We start from the raw sequence: 16,221 nt of genomic DNA, 5'->3' as shown, positions 1-16,221 counted from the left end.
TCCAACCTATTCGATGGCATGTTTTTTAAAATCGCTATGTGAGGAGCTTAAAAGTATTTTAGCAAAGTATTGGTGGCAGCAAGGTTGGGGGAAGAGGGGAATTCATTGGTGTACTTGGAAAAACCTTTATTTTTTAAAAGAAAATAGTGGCTTAGGTTTTCGTAATTTAAGTTAATTTAATATTACGTTATTTGCTAAACAAGGTTGGTGTTTGATTAGTTATCCTTGTTCATTATTAGCCAGGGTTTTGAAAGTGAAATACTATCCGAGATCGAATTTCTTAAAGGCTCAGTTAGGAACTTTACCTTCACTTACCTGAAAGAGCATTTGGGCAGCCAATGGTCTCCTTAAAAAAGGATTATGCTGGAGAATTGGACGAGGAAATAAGGTATTCATTTGGGATGATTGTTGGATTCAGGGGATTGATTCATTAGAAAGGCCAAACAATTCAGAAAATATGTAGATAAAGTTAGTTTCGGATCTTATTGATAATACTAATAGGAAATGGAGGGCAAAGTTAATTAGCAATACCTTTCAGCCAAAGGTGACTTGATCAATCTTACAAATCTCATTATCAGAATCTAACCACGAAGATTTTCAAGTCTAAAGGGGTAAACCGACTGGTACATACTCAGTTCACAGTGCTTACAAACTATTAGAAATTGCTAATCTGGATCCTAGTGATTATTTATTACAGATTGAATCTAAGGACTTTTTTAGAAAATTATGGAATCTGCAACTACCACCTAAAGTTACAATTACAATCTGGTGCATATCCTGGAATTATATTACCACTTTGGGAAATCTCAGACATAGAAGAATAGAGTCCAACGCCAGATGCCCTCGTTGTGGCTATGAAGTGGAAGACTGTCATCACATCTTCAAGCAATGCCCTATAAGCATTGAAGTTTGGCAGTTAGTAAATTTATCATGGGTCACAGATATTTTTCAACTTAATTTCTGGGAATGGCTTACCGAGGTTTTCAAACAAAGGTCGGAGGAACAATGCAAATATTTTTGTTTTGCTTTATGGATGTTCTGGTTTTCAAGGAATCAACTGTTGCATGAGAAGATAAACACAACAAGTGAAAGCACCGCGCAACAGATTCGGAATCATATGACAAAGTTTGAGGGGATTAGAGCAAAAAATATTTTAACAAACACAGTCAATAAACAAAGTATGAGAGAAGACGTACCGATGGTGAAGATTTAATTTGATGCGGCGTTTGACTACAAAAAGCACAAATCGGCGTTAGGCTGGTGATTTAGGGTACAAGAAACGAGTTTCTGGTTTCGAAGTCAATCATTCATGCCAATATTGCATCTCCGTTCGCAGCAGAGGCACATGCAGGATTGGATGCAGTAAAGTTAGGAATGAAATGGGTTTTCAGGAAAATCAGATATTATGTGACTCAAGAACAGCAATTCAAAAATGCCAGTCAACAACAAGGGATTACTCAATTATCGGAGCAATTATTAGAGACATCCATAGCAAGAAATCATGCTTTCAAAAGATCGAGTTCAAATACATTCAGAGAACAGAGAATAGGAGAGCTCATAATATCGCAAGTGAATCATTGAAGAAAGGAGAGAATACATACCTGAAGAGCGAAGAACTGATTCGGCGCACTGGTGGTGAAGTAGAACAACGGGTAATGAATCCAGACTAATGGATTAGGAGAAATTTGTTTTTCAAAATAGAATAGCAAAGAAAGTATCCTTGGGCAGAGCTATCGACAGACGAATGGAATGGATGAGAAAGACGATAAGACAAGTCGTGCAAGACTAATGGTTTCTAGCTGTTGAAGTGTGAATAATGGGTAGATTAGGTTTACTTTTCCTAGGCTATTAATTGCTTTTTCGGTTTCCATTTATTTTTCTAATTTTTTTTTCAATTTGATTTGCTGGTTTCCAATACAGATGGTAAAAGGCTGGGGCGGTCATTGGGCTTGCCTTAGTAAGCCAGAACAATTGTTTTTTGGTTGTTTTATTTTAATAATGAATACCCAGTATATCCTTATTCAAAAAAAATAGTAATAATATAAATTTTTATAATCTATCTATTAATTAATTTAAATCAATCAGAGAACAAACAATTATAACACAATGTGTAACATCATCATTTTTACCTTGAAATTTTGACTTAACCTATGATAATTTCGTCTTAACACATAGCACTTTGTAATTGGTCCAAAAACTTATTCACCTACATTTATGCATTCATATTATTTTACATGTCAACATGTTTTACTATTTCTCATATCTTGTTATAAACTCATGATGATTCAATTACTCTATATCAATTTTAAAAATTCACCTCAAAATTACATCATTATATTTATCACATGTTAAAATAATTAATAAGAATATCATTTTCAAAATTTTCCTATCATATATGAAAATTTTGAATATTTTAATTAATTTCACTTAATCAATTTGAAATAATCAATAATTTTCTTCCAATAATCAAATAGAAAGATTTTAAAATTTCTTCAAAATTCCTATTCCAATTACAAATACTATCACAATTGCAGATGATATAATATTTGAATACATCTAAATATCTATAACCAAAATCAACATTACGAATTAAAATCATACCAAGAACCAAAATATGTAGTCTAGAGCTAGACCATAATAAATATGGATAAGCACGAATATAGTAGTACTTAAACTAGAGTTTATTAATAGAATAATAAAGATTTATAAATGAATTTTTGTGAACAAAAAAAAAACCTTAAAAAGTTTTAGAACTGTTGATTCATAGTATTAACGAAGCGGAGAAAGAGAGGAAGGGTGAAGAAGCAGAGAAGGCGATAAAAAGGTAGGGTTCGGAGTGTTGTCCCCTCTTTCTCAGACTTCTATTATATTGTATATCAACAATAACAAAATAAATAATGTATCAATTACAAAAACAAAATATTGATAAAAATATTTTGAAAAGTTAGTTCTTAAAACATAAAATATTCAAAATAATAAAATAAAAGAAAATAAAATTACAGAAGGAGTAACTCCTAATTTGTCAATTTATAATATGTATAAAAAAATTTACAAGGCAATGTATGACCCACCACTAGTTTTGATAATATTAAAATCATAGGCTTGTGATTTGCGACACAGCAACGGAGAAAAATAATTGCGCCAACCCGGGACCCGTTCGATCTCGTCCGTTTCGCCTCCTCTGCTGTCTACAGTATTGCGGACCACCTAACTCACCCCTCGTCTCCCGACGCGTGCTTCTCAACTCTTACTTAAGTCTTTGCTTCGCTCTCTGTCCTTGTCAACCCATATTATTCAATCATCATTATTTTTTATACATTTTCTCTTTTTTGTAATGCAAAAAGTGCTGGATGGGTTCATCTATTTATAATGCCCTGCGAATCATCATTTCAAATCATTCAGTTCACAAAACCCAAAAAGAAGTTCTTTCTTTTTTTCTCTTCAATAAATTGTGAAAGCAACCTTTAACTTTGCCCGTCATTTCTCTTGTAAACAAACCTATGGCTTCCTTTGAATTTGATAACGTCAAGGCCGAGAAAGAAGATGCTTTATGGAGGTACAACATGGAGAAGAAGTTGAAGATTGAACTTCGTTTAATCGGATTTTTGTTGGCTTTGTTTTTGTTTTCATGGTCTTGGTTCCCTACTTTCATCCCTGGAACCCTCGAGGTTGCCGGAGATTTTCGCCGCCGTTTGGTTTCTGCTTTTAATGAACCTCTTTTCACCTTTGTCCTTGTAAACTTCATCATCGTTGTTGTTTATATATTGTCTGGCGGAAAACACACCCAGAAACAAACCACAAGCGCTGACATCTACGACGAATACGTCGGCAGTTATCGCCGAAGTATACTCAGATCCACCGTCGCCACTGCCGTTCCTGCCGCGGAAGAGAGCATGGTGGACAAACAAATTGTTCATGTAGAAAATGCGGTTCCTCCGGTTTCTCTTGTAAAGCAGCTAGAAGCGACAGTTGAAACGGTTAGAGAGACAAAGACTTCCCTTTCACCAGTTGAACAACCTACAACGACGAAGACGACTACTGAGAACCGTACAGTACCGACAAAGACAAAGCCTGCCGTTTCATCAACTGAAGTCAGGGAAAAGGAGTATCGAAGAAGTCAACCAACGGTTTCGGAATCTGTAAACCAAAGAGCGCCCATCGAGTTTCGGAGATCCGAGACATCAATCTGCGAAGGCGGCGGCGGAGAGATGGTGGTTTCAAGTATAGAGCCGCGGAGGAAATCAATGGAGGAAATGAGTGACGAAGAGTTTCAGCGGATCATAGATAGTTTCATTGCTGAAAGAAGGAAAACTCTATCGCAAGAAAACACTAGGACAAAAGAAAAGTGCATGCCTATACTAGTGAAGCATGAGATTAATTACAACATTATTAGGTTTTAGGATCATATAGTATTAATAACTGTTAGGGATGTACAGTGATAATATTTCCCGGCTTAAATTTAATAAGATAATTTATTTAAGTTCCATGAGAAATAATATATATATATATATATATTGGTGTATTATAAGTAGAGTCTAAAGCTCTAACTGAGTTCAGATAATTTTTGGGATGGTAAACATTCTAAGTATCGAGCCAACACACAAGTTGTGTTATATTTCTTTTTAATCTCCTTGTTCTTTAGATTGGACATTCCTTCTGACTACTGTTATATGTGTTTCTGCTTTGCCGAGTTTATTACTTGACTTATGAATCAAATGCAATCCTTTTTTGGTACAAAAGATGCTGTTAATGGTTCCCAGATATTGAAACTTCAATCTCAAATTTGCCCAATAATATTTTTTTAGATATATAATTGAATAAATCTACGGATTTAAAACCCAGTTTTATTTCAGACGAGTTGATCAAGTAAATTTTATAAAGTACAGTACAACCAGAACTGGGGTTTGGTACGAATTTTGGAATTTTTGGGTTTCCTTTTTAGTAACAAATTATTACATTATCTGTTTATTTTATTTAAAAAAAACTTAATTCACCATTTAGCCTTTGAAGGATACCCATTTTCTCATTTTGGTAGCTAAACTTTTTTTAAAAGCATTAATTTCCTTTATTTTAAGTCCATTTTCTAACAGATTTTAAAAAATTATTAAGTAATTTTGGCTAATTAATAACGCATACGTGACATGTTTTGGCTAATGAAAATTGTCACATGACAATTAAAATTATTTATAATAAAAACATTAAATTTAAATTAAAAATAGAAAATTATAATATTAAATTATTAAAAACACTTTCGACTTTGACGGTCATATGGCGCTATTAAAACACGCCAAGTGTCAATTTTTTAATTTTAGTATTATATATATTATATTGATTAAAAAGAAAAAATCATATATAATATATAAAAATTGAAAATGTTATAAAATTTAAAAAGGTACTTAAATTGCAAAAAAAAACCCTTGAATACCTTTTTATAATACATTTTAGAATTTTATAAAAATTATTTTAAACCTTTTTAATTTTTTAATTTATTTTTACATTTTTGTAATAATATTATTAATTTCAACTAATTTATTTTTAATTATTGTATTATTGTAAATTTTATTTTTTATAATTTATATGTTTTTTCTAGATAATATAATTTTTCTGAATTTTTATATATTTATTTCTATTTTTATATTTTTAATGTGTATATAAATTTATAAAAGAAAAAAGTTTACATAAAAATGCCACATGATGCTGTGTGATTGGCTATAAGAATTTTTTAAATATCTATCATAAAATAGACTAAAAATATAACGAAAACATATTTTAAATATCAAATTGAGAATTTAAATGTAACTTAAATATCAAGTTAGGGTAAAAATCTTTAAATACCATATAAAAAACAAGTATACTTCATGAATCAAGCAAAAGAAAAGCCATTCATTTCAATTCCTCTATATTTCCTTTTGGGAAATTCTTATTTATCAACTATGGCAATTCAAGAGCCAAAATACTCAAAAAAAAAAAAAACCGCCAAAAATACTTTATATTTATCATCAGTTTGGTTAGAGGAAACATTCCTTAGTTATTTATATGTTATTTCATTTCCTTACTGTTTTTCTGTTTTATTCTGATATTTCTTATGTTGGGTAATCATATTAGGTGTAATTAGTGCTGTATGATTAATTAGTGAATTTAAATTATAAAAGTGTTTGATATATTATTTAAAATTAATTATGGAATATATTTAGATTGTTTGATAAATATAGATTTTAAATTATAAAAATAAAATTCTACATTTTACTTAGACATTTTATCTTAATCTAAACAAAATTAAATTTTAAACATAAAGTTTTTATAAGATAATTTAATATTAAAATAAATAAAATAAGATAGAATTAATTAAAAATATTTGTCATTACGTGATAAGTAATTTTTATGTATTTATTATTTTTCATATTTTTTATAAAAAATTTATCAAATTATTTTTATTTTGGATTATCAAACATAATTAAACTATTGAAAATATTAATTTTAAATTTATTTAATTTTTCAATGATTTATCAAATATAAAACCTAAATTTAGATTAAAATCTAAAATCTCAAACAATATCAAATTCTTTACCCTGGATTCAACAAGCATTCGTACATAATCCTCAATTACTTTTCAATTCTTGATGATTATTGCATAGAATATTTGCATTCCAATTTCAGTGTTTGACTATCAATGCCCAAAAAATCTGAAGCTATATATAGTAGTATGTAAAAGGGCCGTGAAATGCATGAAAAGAAGCCAAAAAAAGTTGACTGTTGGCTTCATGAACCCCCCGGCCCCCATAATGAAAAATTACACTGTTAATCTCAATTATTAATAATAATTCCTCTACAATAATCTAAGTGCATTAGAAAAGGGAAACTGGAATTGAGTTGTGTTGTGTTGTATGTCACCACCAATTGAGAAACGCACGTTTACGTGATTTGAATTAAAAGTCGAAAATGAAAGCACTTTAATAATTTGATTAAATAAAATTAGAATGTTGATGGATTTACAACCAAAAAGCTTCAAATCATTAGCAAGAAAGTCAATAACTTTTGCTCTACTTTTGTCTTAATCTCAGTCTTAATCGTGTTTATCGAAAATTGGTGCAACTTCAGAATCCCTTGGAACAAAAAAGAAAAAAAAAAGTTGCAATTCCAAAGACAAAGTAGCTCCCACCAACAGCTTTATGTATTGTCCCTTTGAAGTGATATATTGTGTCATGTCTTCTTCTAATAATTCCTTTTTTTCCTTATAAAAAAAATCTCATTATTTGCCTATGATTAGACCACAGTACCAAGTAAGTTTGAAAAACTATGAAACCCAGCTGTTTGCAGTACAATAATTCAAGGCTTTCAAGAACATGGTTTTTATTTGGTCTTCCATGTTTGACAAAAAGGACCCATTGGGATAAAAAAGAAGGGCTGAGGCTATGGTGGTTTAGGCGCGGTGGTTTGTTAGGGAACAATGGGTTCAGAGTGGGTTCAAACCTCTCGTGTGCTATGGGCACTATTCCTACCTATATATTCGTATCGGATATACATCTTTATCCGTTAATCTTTTAGGTTAAGATTAACTTCTTTATAATCATCAACTCTTATCCATGAAAATTATTTAACCAAAAAGGGGAGGGTAGTTCATTGTTTGTTTACTAAGCCATCATCATTACAAACATTTTCGTTGTTTCGCAGCTTGGCATTAACCGTCAACTGGGCGTTGATAAAAAAACAATGATTTGATCCATGCAGGCAGCTCCCCTACAAATGGCAGATATATAATCATTTTATTTCTTTTCAACCTTCAACTTTATATATATATATATACACACCATGCATCACCTTGACTTCATCACACTATCCATTACCATTACCTGCAAATTGCATCTCTTTTAAACAAAGTATATCCTGTTACTGCTATATTAAGCTATATATATATATATATATAAATGGGAAACCATTAATATTGTATATTGAAATGCAAAGGTAGTTGTTACTTTCATGTTGCGATAGCAATAGTAAATAACATATCTATTATGATATGAAAAAGTGAAAAAGGGCAAGTTGCCAACTGATTTTAAATATTATTATAATATCATATTTGTCTTCATATTGGAACAATAATATCCTTGTCTGCAACCAGAGGTTGTGATTTTTATTTCTATTCTACTGCTCACTAGCTGTCATATATGATATTCATTTATTTGTTTCTGAATAAAACATCCCTTGAACTCTCACTCCTTTTTCCACTTTTCTAAACCTTTCAACCAGGGGGCAGCAACCTCTAATATAATATTCATTTCTTTTTAATAATCATTATAAGTTTTGATTATACATTATTTTTATTAGATAATATCTAGAATTATCTAAAATTCTTCTCTGACTTATAAATAAGAGGATAATACGTTTCAACACACTCAAACCCACATCCTTCTACATTAACAATAATACTCATATCAATTAAACAAACACTCAATCGATAATATAATATTCATTTTAGATAACTGTATATTTAAATATAATACATTGTTTTTTAAAAAATAAAATATTTTGGTATCAATTATCAAACCTATGATCTTCTTATATTTATTTTTTATACTTATTTATAATATTAAATAAGAATGACAACAGAGCAATAGCTTTTCCTCGACTCTAATCCCAACCTCAAACCATCATGCCCTTTCATCCCAAATTTTTAAATAATGTTTCAATATCGTTAATTTTGGCAAAATTAAACCAAATATATATTATAAAATAAATAAAATTTAAAACAAAGATATTTATAAAATTAAATATATATTATAATTTATTATAAATTTAATAAATTATAATTAAAAATTAAAAATATTTTTTGAAACCAGGAATTCATTGTTGATATATTGCATCATAAATTATTACATTAATCTAGTATGAAATTAAATACATATATCTATTCCTTTAAATGTATGCAAATTAAATTAAAAATTAAATTTTTATTTATATATTAAATTATAATTTTAGTCTTATGTATATAATTATACAAAAAAAATATTATATATTAAATTACACATTAAAACGAAATTGTTGATTATCTTTTTAGTTAGCATTAAAGAATGATTGATGTTTGAATTATGGTAAAATTGGGAGTGTTTAACGTAATTTCTTAGAAGCAACGAGGAAACTGGGATTAGGGGGGCAGACCACTAGATTACGTTAAGTCGGTGACAATAAATGGAGGGTTTCATAAACAAATGAAATAAAAAGAAATTTTCCCAACACAAAAGACAAAGAAAAAACAAAAATGAAATATTTTGTAGGTAAAAAATTGGGGCATGATCCACTTTAATAAGATTTAATGAGTAGAAAAACTTATAATGTTGCTACTTTATTTTGAAACAAAAAAGGGTCCCCCACTTTTCTTCTTTTCCAAATTCCAAACTCCGACAGCTCCTTTTTTATACTCTTCTTGTCGTCAATATCAACATTTATATACATTTTCCTTCTTTTCTAAGGTATATTTATTATAAATAGACTACATCCATAATACAAATTGATATTAAATATGGAAAAGAAGAATAAAAAGAAGTTGTCACATTACATATATAATAATAATTACTTGTTATTATTTATTATCATAAAAGATTAATCTAGTTTAACTGTGATCTAATTTAGTTAAAGTTTATTAGATTTTAATTATTAAATATAAGTTAAATATGTGTAAATACTCTACTAACTAATTTCTAATTAATTATAGACTAATTAAAATTAGGGTTAATGCTTAAAAGTACAAATTGAAATTAAATCAGTACAAAGTACAATAAATTAAGAATCCAAAAGAATTTGAATAAAATTCTAGCTTAATGACAAATTTGACCACTAATGTTTACATGTTTTGTCAAAATGGCCCTAATTGTATTTTTGAGCTTTTTTTTGGCCATCAACCTTTATTTTATTTTTTCAATTTGTTCTTTTAATGATTTAATGAAAGTAGCGTTAAAAAGTTAACGGGATGACGTCAATTTCATATGTGGAATATTTTCATGAGATGTGATTTATTACTTAGATAACCCAATAAAATAATTACATGTGAAAATAATAAAATAAATAAATAATTCATGAACTTAAAAAACTTTTAATTTAAAGAAAATAAACGTAATTATCTAAAAAAGTTTCAAAATGATTGTACACATTCAATATTTTCGATTTGATTTATTAAATATATTTTGAAACCTTTCAGTAAAAAAGCGTGTGCATTCATTTTAAAATATTTTTTAGATAATTACATTTATTTTCATTAAATTAAGAGTTATTTTTAATTTCATGTATGATTTATTTATTTTATTATATTCACATGTAACTATTTATTTTTTAATTTCATGTATGATTTATTTATTTTATTATTTTCACATGTAACTATTTTATTGGGTTACTAAAATAGTAAATTACATCTTATTAAAAATATTCTACATCATCCTCATTAATTTTTTAACGGTAATTTCATCAAATCTGTTAGAAAAAGCGGTTTGAAAAAAATACAAAAATTAATAGCCAAAAAATACAATTAGAACCATTTTAACAAAATATATAAACATTAATGACTAAATTTGTCATTAAGCCTAAAATTCTTGCAATTAAGTATGATAGGAAAGACCTAAGCTAAGCTTTTGAACCCTAACTGACCAAATCCAATTTGTTTCATTGTTTAAAAATAAATAAAAATATATATAAAATTACAATTAAATTTAAATAAATTATTTAAATTATTTTTTGAACAATATTTGAGATAACCAAAGAAGGGATCATAATAAATAGAAACCATGTTGGGCTGCCTAATATATTTTTAGCTTTCCCTTGTACAAATTGTGGGCTTCTTTTAAGATGCTGGATTTCCTTGTTGGGCCTGAAAGGTAACCTATGCATGAATACTTTTTGTCCCAGAGAATTCTAACCTTAAAACCTCTCTAAAACCCCCTGAAAATGGACTCTTCTACATACAATAAAAAAAAATGTGGTTTTCAACCAAAACTATGCCTTCCTACGAAGCAATTCTGTCAGCAACCGCCTCTCTCACCGCTTCCGTCATTCTTTTACGAACCATCGCCAATGATTTCATCCCCGAATCCATCAAAGATCGTCTATTTTTACACCTTCACAAGATTTCGTCCTCTTTATCTTCTCAGCTCACGGTCGTCATCGAAGAATCCGACGGTCTCACGGTCAATCAAGTCTTCCACGCCGCAAATGTTTACTTGGGCGAAAAGCTGTCGTCGTCCACGCCGAGGATCAAAGTTAAAAAGCCCGAAAAAGAGAAGGGTTTGCAAGTGACTACCGACAAGAATCAAGAAATGGTGGATGTATTCAAAGGTATGAAGTTGAAGTGGGTGTTGCTGTCTACTTCGAGGAACCATGTGTTAAAGAAAAACAACAAAAATGGGGTTTTAAAGGAGGAAATACGGTACTTCGAGCTTAGTTTTCATAAGAAGAACAGGGAGATGGTGTTGGGTTCTTACTTGCCTTACCTTCTTCAAAAAGCAAAAGAGATTAAAGAAAAGAACAAGACATTGAAGCTTCACACGGTTGATTACAATGGCACTGATTATTGGGGTTCCATCAATCTTGATCATCCAGCAAGTTTTGATACAATGGCAATGGATCCAGCAGTGAAGACTGCACTGATTGAAGATCTTGATAGGTTTTCAAGGAGAAGAGAGTTTTACAGGAGAGTAGGGAAGGCTTGGAAACGTGGGTATTTGTTATATGGACAACCTGGTACAGGGAAGTCAAGTTTGGTTGCTGCCATGGCTAATTATCTTAAGTTTGATGTTTACGATTTGGATTTGAAAGAAATTCAATGCAATTCGGATTTGAGGAGGTTATTAATTGGTACTGGTAATGGATCTATAATTGTCATTGAAGACATTGATACTTCACTAGATTCTGCTGAAGATGACAAGGTATGCATCAATAATGAAATATCCCTTAAAATCTATTGGCTTATTTGACCATTGCCTTTACTGCAGGTTACATTATCTGGTCTACTGAACTTCATTGATGGACTGTGGTCAAGTTGTGGGGATGAAAGGATAATAGTGTTTACAACCAATCACAAGGACCGTCTTGATCCAGTGCTGCTAAGACCAGGACGCATGGATATGCACCTCCATATGTCTTACTGCACATTTAGTGGTTTCAAAACCCTGGCTTCTAATTACCTGCGAATTCAAGATCATCAACTTTTTGATGAAATCAAAGGGTGGTTAGATAAGGTTCAGGCAACACCAGCTGCGGTTGCAGGAGAGTTGATGAAATGTGAAGATCCTGATGTTGCTCTTCGAGGACTTATCAAATGGTTTCATAACAGGGCTAACACTGAGATGCAGGATCGTAGTTTGAATATTAAATAGTGTTTAGGACCTGATTTTGTAATAGCTGTTACTGCCATTCTTTTTGCTGCAGATAGAAAAAAAACAAATAACCTGTTCAAGCTGAATATCAATAATAATAAAAACATCACGATTATGTTATGTGCAAACTGAATTGCACCGTCCTTTGCTGTTGTAATGTCTTGGTCTTGAGTTGATTTGAGAATGGATGACTTGTTGTTTTCTACAGATGCCCGATTGCAGTCGCTTAGTACAGTCAGGGAAGCAATAAGAGCAAGATTCAGACATAAATAACTTCAATAAGGCATGAAATCTAAAGCTTGTTACTTCACAGTTACGCAACCTTGTGGTTTTTCCTTGAAAAAAAAAGTCTCTAGAACTAGCCAAGAATGAACGCTGGTGAAATGCATACAGATTTATAGCTAAAATGGGTTCTCAATCTGGTCGATTATGCTCTGTAATCCAGATTTATAGCTCGGATAAAGAAGCTGCACAGCTAATTCATTCTTCATATGCGCATTAGAAACTCGTTTCTCACCTTTTAAAGTTGTTTTCTGAACAAATGGTTCAGCTCTCTCATGAGAAGTGATTTCCTTGACCAGAGAAGGCCACTTTTTCTCAACCAAGTCCAATGCATAAGCAAATACCTCTTTCCGAGATGCCGGATCATCATCTACAATATTGTAAATTCTCCTGAAAAAAGTTACATTATAATGACTGGTTCGATATCTAGATGCCATAGACAATATATTTAGAAGGTATTAGAAGTTCCAAGAATCATGAATTCGATTCTGCATGATGGAGGTTGTCGAATTACAAACTGATATTTTGATGCCAAATCTCTTCTTGAAAGTAGATTGTAGTATGATATTCTGAATTCTTAATCAAATGGACTTCAATTGATACATAATCAGTAAAAATTCACTAGCGAACCTAATTGCAGCTGATAATTAAAGCATACCTGGAGAGTTCGATGCGAATGCTGGCCTTGAGTGCTTGACAAATGTCTGCTACGTGAACTCTGGACGTGAATTGTTTAGCAACTCTCCGTTTCTGGGATTCTGATAAAGGTACCTGCTTAATTATTGTGTCAACGGCACTGCAAAGGAAAGAAGCAGTTCTCACTCATAAGCCTCCTGAAAGTTTGTGCAGAACTTGAAGTGCACAACAATAAGCTAAAATGAACATTTATGACACGAAAAGTTCAATTTAAATTCATTAATGATTAATAATGACATTAACCAGTATTAGAGTAACTCAAACACGGTTGGTGTGGATCACGGGTATATTTAATTTTTTCCAATTTTTCCATGTATGCAAATAATTTTTGGAATTTCTTAACCCCATGCATTTGACCTGTATATGCCAGATATGGGTGCTGGACATGGATACTTTAAGGAAAATGAAGAATCAAAACAAAATAGAACAAATCTGCTGATAACTTCTTTTTTGAAAAATGATCTGCTAATAGCATTAACATACAAAGGTGGAGCTAATTTACATAGCTAATCATACATGAACTATAAAGGCCAAAATTTACCTAATATCACTATCTTCATAAAATAAACTCGTGCTAACATGTGAGTTCCTTACTAACTAGTAATTCTAAGCATCAAACTACTGGTTATTAAAACTATCAAACCTTCTACCAGGGCCATAGATACCTCCAAGTCGGAATACGTGTGCCTTGATCCCAACATCATGCGCTAGATTCAACCATCCTTGCTCAGCAACTAACCTCAATTTAGCCATCTCATTTGTAGGGCTTGCAAGGAAACTGCAGTTATATAATGCAGGAAATTAGTACTCCCGATGGGGAGTCATTTATAAAACACTAGTCTATGTGGGTATGGTCTTGGTCTTACTCCTCGTCCACGCATGCACCACCACAATCCCCATATACACCTGTTAAGATCACAGTGGATTTCCATGCCAGATAAGTTTTGCTAAACATAATGAGGTTGTTAGGCATGAGGTATCAAATTGTACTATTACTTTTAAGGAGTAAATGATGCAAGGTTTTCTCCTTTACAAGGAAGACAAACTTCTAAAATACACAACGAAGCTCTCCAACAGATACCATAGTCCCCACTATTGATGAGTAAAGCCGCAGGACAGTGTGAACATGACAATGGCTAGATTGTTTTTCAAGTTTTAAAGCAGAACATTAAGCTGATATAGATCACTTGCAGATATTCAAGCATTAATGCATGCTATGTTCAATAAAACAGATATGAATATGATGAAAGGTATACTTGTAGAGGACAAATAACAGAGCCACTGAAGATTGCCATCTATCATTGTACTTCTTAGAAGTTCTCCATGTTGAAGCATCTAAAAATCAGCAAATGAAAAAAATATGCCAAATTAAAAACCTCAAAAAAATGAGCATGTTGGCCAAAACGGATCAAATGCAGTAGGTACCAAAACTTTCTCAGCATACCGGATCACCAATACCCATAATAGGAGGAACTGAGACAAGAAGATGTGTATAGGATTTCAATGTATTCATGGTACCCATCCTATAGAACAAAAAACATGAAGCAAAAATCATTACAAAAAAGAAATTATGACAAAAGCAAATAAAATGAAGCAAGATGCAACATATAGATATAATTGCAAATGAAATTAAATAAAAACTAAAACTTACTCTGGCTGATTTGCATCAAAAAGTAGAACATCGAGTCCTCTTTCCTGAAGTTCATTTCTCTTCTTCATGCTTGTGCAAGTCCCAGAGACAATCCTACATATAAAAGCATAGAAATGAACCAACGATGAATGAATTCTTTAAAATTTTAATAAATTACAGATAGTGGATAGTTAGGAAATCTTACCAGCCTTCATTCCGGAGCTCCTCAGCAAAGAATTGTCCGACAAAACCCATGCCAAGAATAAACATCCGATTCTGAGAATCTTGGCCCGTCTTCTCCGTTTGGTAACAGCTAACCCCATTCGCATAAGTTAAAAACCTTGGGGTTCTAGCTGATTTTCGTAAACGATAGTTAAATTGAAGGGGAATGCCTGAGAAAAAATGTCCTGATAATTGACAAATTTCCATCTCCTGAAAGTATGGCTTTTGAAACGTTATTGTCACTTTCCTTAGAGTTTTGGATCAACAATAAAGATTTAATCACTCAAATACAAGCTAAAGAGATTTAATCACTCAAATACAAGCTAAAGTGATCGAGTGTATGATATCCTTCTCCTTTCTGCCCATTTTTCTGGTGTTGGTTTTCGTTTTTTGAATAGGGGTGCAGATGCCGCTGCTGATTGGGTAGCTGGTAAGACCCGTTTAAGGACTTGTCCCCTTGATTAGGCGATTTCGCCCTCTGCTGCTCTTTTGAGCTTGTTGTGAGGATTGTTTCCTGTTTCTGGTTGTTTTAATGAAAAAAAAAATACAAGCTAAAGCGGCTTAGCAAGGATTAGGAGAGACAAGAGGCTTTAGATTACCCAGATACACGACTATGGCAATCAAAGTCGGAAGAATATTAGTTGCTTTAGGACACCTCTGGTTAATTGGATTAGCCACATTTACTGGGCTCAACACCTTGAACATGACCGTGAGGGTAAAAACTCTATTCCAATCTATATATCTTTCTCAATTTAATTGATTTATTTTAAAAATTAGAATAATTTAATCCTTCTTAATTTTAAAAGTAAGATTAATTAATAGTTACAATAATATCTTCTTTTAATTGTACATATTTTATCATTGTAGTCTTAATTTTAAGAAATTCAATAAATTCAACCTTAAACCCTCAACTTAAAGGTTGAGAGATAAATTTATTAAAATTAAACTAATTTTACAGAGTGTATAAGTTTCAAAGGTTAAAATTATTATTATACCAATCAAAATAATATACAATTAAAGAAGACATTGCTC

General features: G+C 31.2%; 3 protein-coding genes across 4 annotated transcripts; 2 read left to right on the top strand and 1 right to left on the bottom strand.

Moving 5' to 3' along the window:
- The first annotated feature begins 3,268 nt into the window (after positions 1–3,268).
- LOC108451177 (uncharacterized) lies at positions 3,269–4,540 on the top strand. The gene has a single exon (XM_017748905.2). The coding sequence runs from the start codon at positions 3,501–3,503 to the stop codon at positions 4,398–4,400; it is 900 nt and encodes a 299-aa protein (XP_017604394.1). The 5' UTR covers positions 3,269–3,500; the 3' UTR covers positions 4,401–4,540.
- A 6,358-nt stretch (positions 4,541–10,898) lies between these two features.
- LOC108449934 (AAA-ATPase At3g50940-like) lies at positions 10,899–12,487 on the top strand. The gene is made up of 2 exons (XM_017747324.2): positions 10,899–11,909; positions 11,976–12,487. The coding sequence occupies exons 1-2, from the start codon at positions 10,962–10,964 to the stop codon at positions 12,357–12,359; spliced, it is 1,332 nt and encodes a 443-aa protein (XP_017602813.1). The 5' UTR covers positions 10,899–10,961; the 3' UTR covers positions 12,360–12,487.
- On the bottom strand, positions 12,374–15,934 carry LOC108449935 (uncharacterized). Of its 2 annotated transcripts, XM_017747327.2 has the most exons (9): positions 15,173–15,934; positions 14,989–15,081; positions 14,782–14,860; positions 14,594–14,672; positions 14,204–14,243; positions 13,981–14,115; positions 13,300–13,437; positions 12,877–13,031; positions 12,374–12,584 (listed from the first exon to the last, which is right to left on the bottom strand). In XM_017747327.2, exons 1-9 carry the CDS (start codon positions 15,394–15,396, stop codon positions 12,562–12,564), a joined length of 966 nt encoding a protein of 321 aa, XP_017602816.1. In that variant the 5' UTR covers positions 15,397–15,934; the 3' UTR covers positions 12,374–12,561. The 2 variants fall into 2 exon arrangements, with proteins under 2 accessions (XP_017602816.1, XP_017602815.1); XM_017747326.2 differs by lacking the exon at positions 12,374–12,584 and having other exon boundaries at positions 12,618–13,031.
- Between the last annotated feature and the right edge of the window lie 287 nt (positions 15,935–16,221).

Source organism: Gossypium arboreum, chromosome 5 (assembly GCF_025698485.1).
Source record: "Gossypium arboreum isolate Shixiya-1 chromosome 5, ASM2569848v2, whole genome shotgun sequence".
NCBI classification, from domain to species: Eukaryota; Viridiplantae; Streptophyta; class Magnoliopsida; order Malvales; family Malvaceae; genus Gossypium; species Gossypium arboreum.
This window is presented reverse-complemented; position numbering and strand designations above follow the sequence as displayed.

Excerpts from the sequence above, each read along its gene's own strand:
- LOC108449935 (XM_017747326.2), bottom strand. The coding sequence starts at position 15,396 with ATGGAAATTTGTCAATTATCAGGACATTTTTTCTCAGGCATTCCCCTT. Across the intron at positions 14,673-14,781 it reads TTATGGGTATTGGTGATCCG|ATGCTTCAACATGGAGAACT; the intron begins GTATGCTGAGAA and ends GCTGATTTTTAG. Across the intron at positions 14,244-14,593 it reads CTGTTATTTGTCCTCTACAA|GTGTATATGGGGATTGTGGT; the intron begins GTATACCTTTCA and ends TGATCTTAACAG.
- LOC108449934 (XM_017747324.2), top strand. The coding sequence starts at position 10,962 with ATGTGGTTTTCAACCAAAACTATGCCTTCCTACGAAGCAATTCTGTCA. Across the intron at positions 11,910-11,975 it reads ATTCTGCTGAAGATGACAAG|GTTACATTATCTGGTCTACT; the intron begins GTATGCATCAAT and ends CCTTTACTGCAG.
- LOC108451177 (XM_017748905.2), top strand. The coding sequence starts at position 3,501 with ATGGCTTCCTTTGAATTTGATAACGTCAAGGCCGAGAAAGAAGATGCT.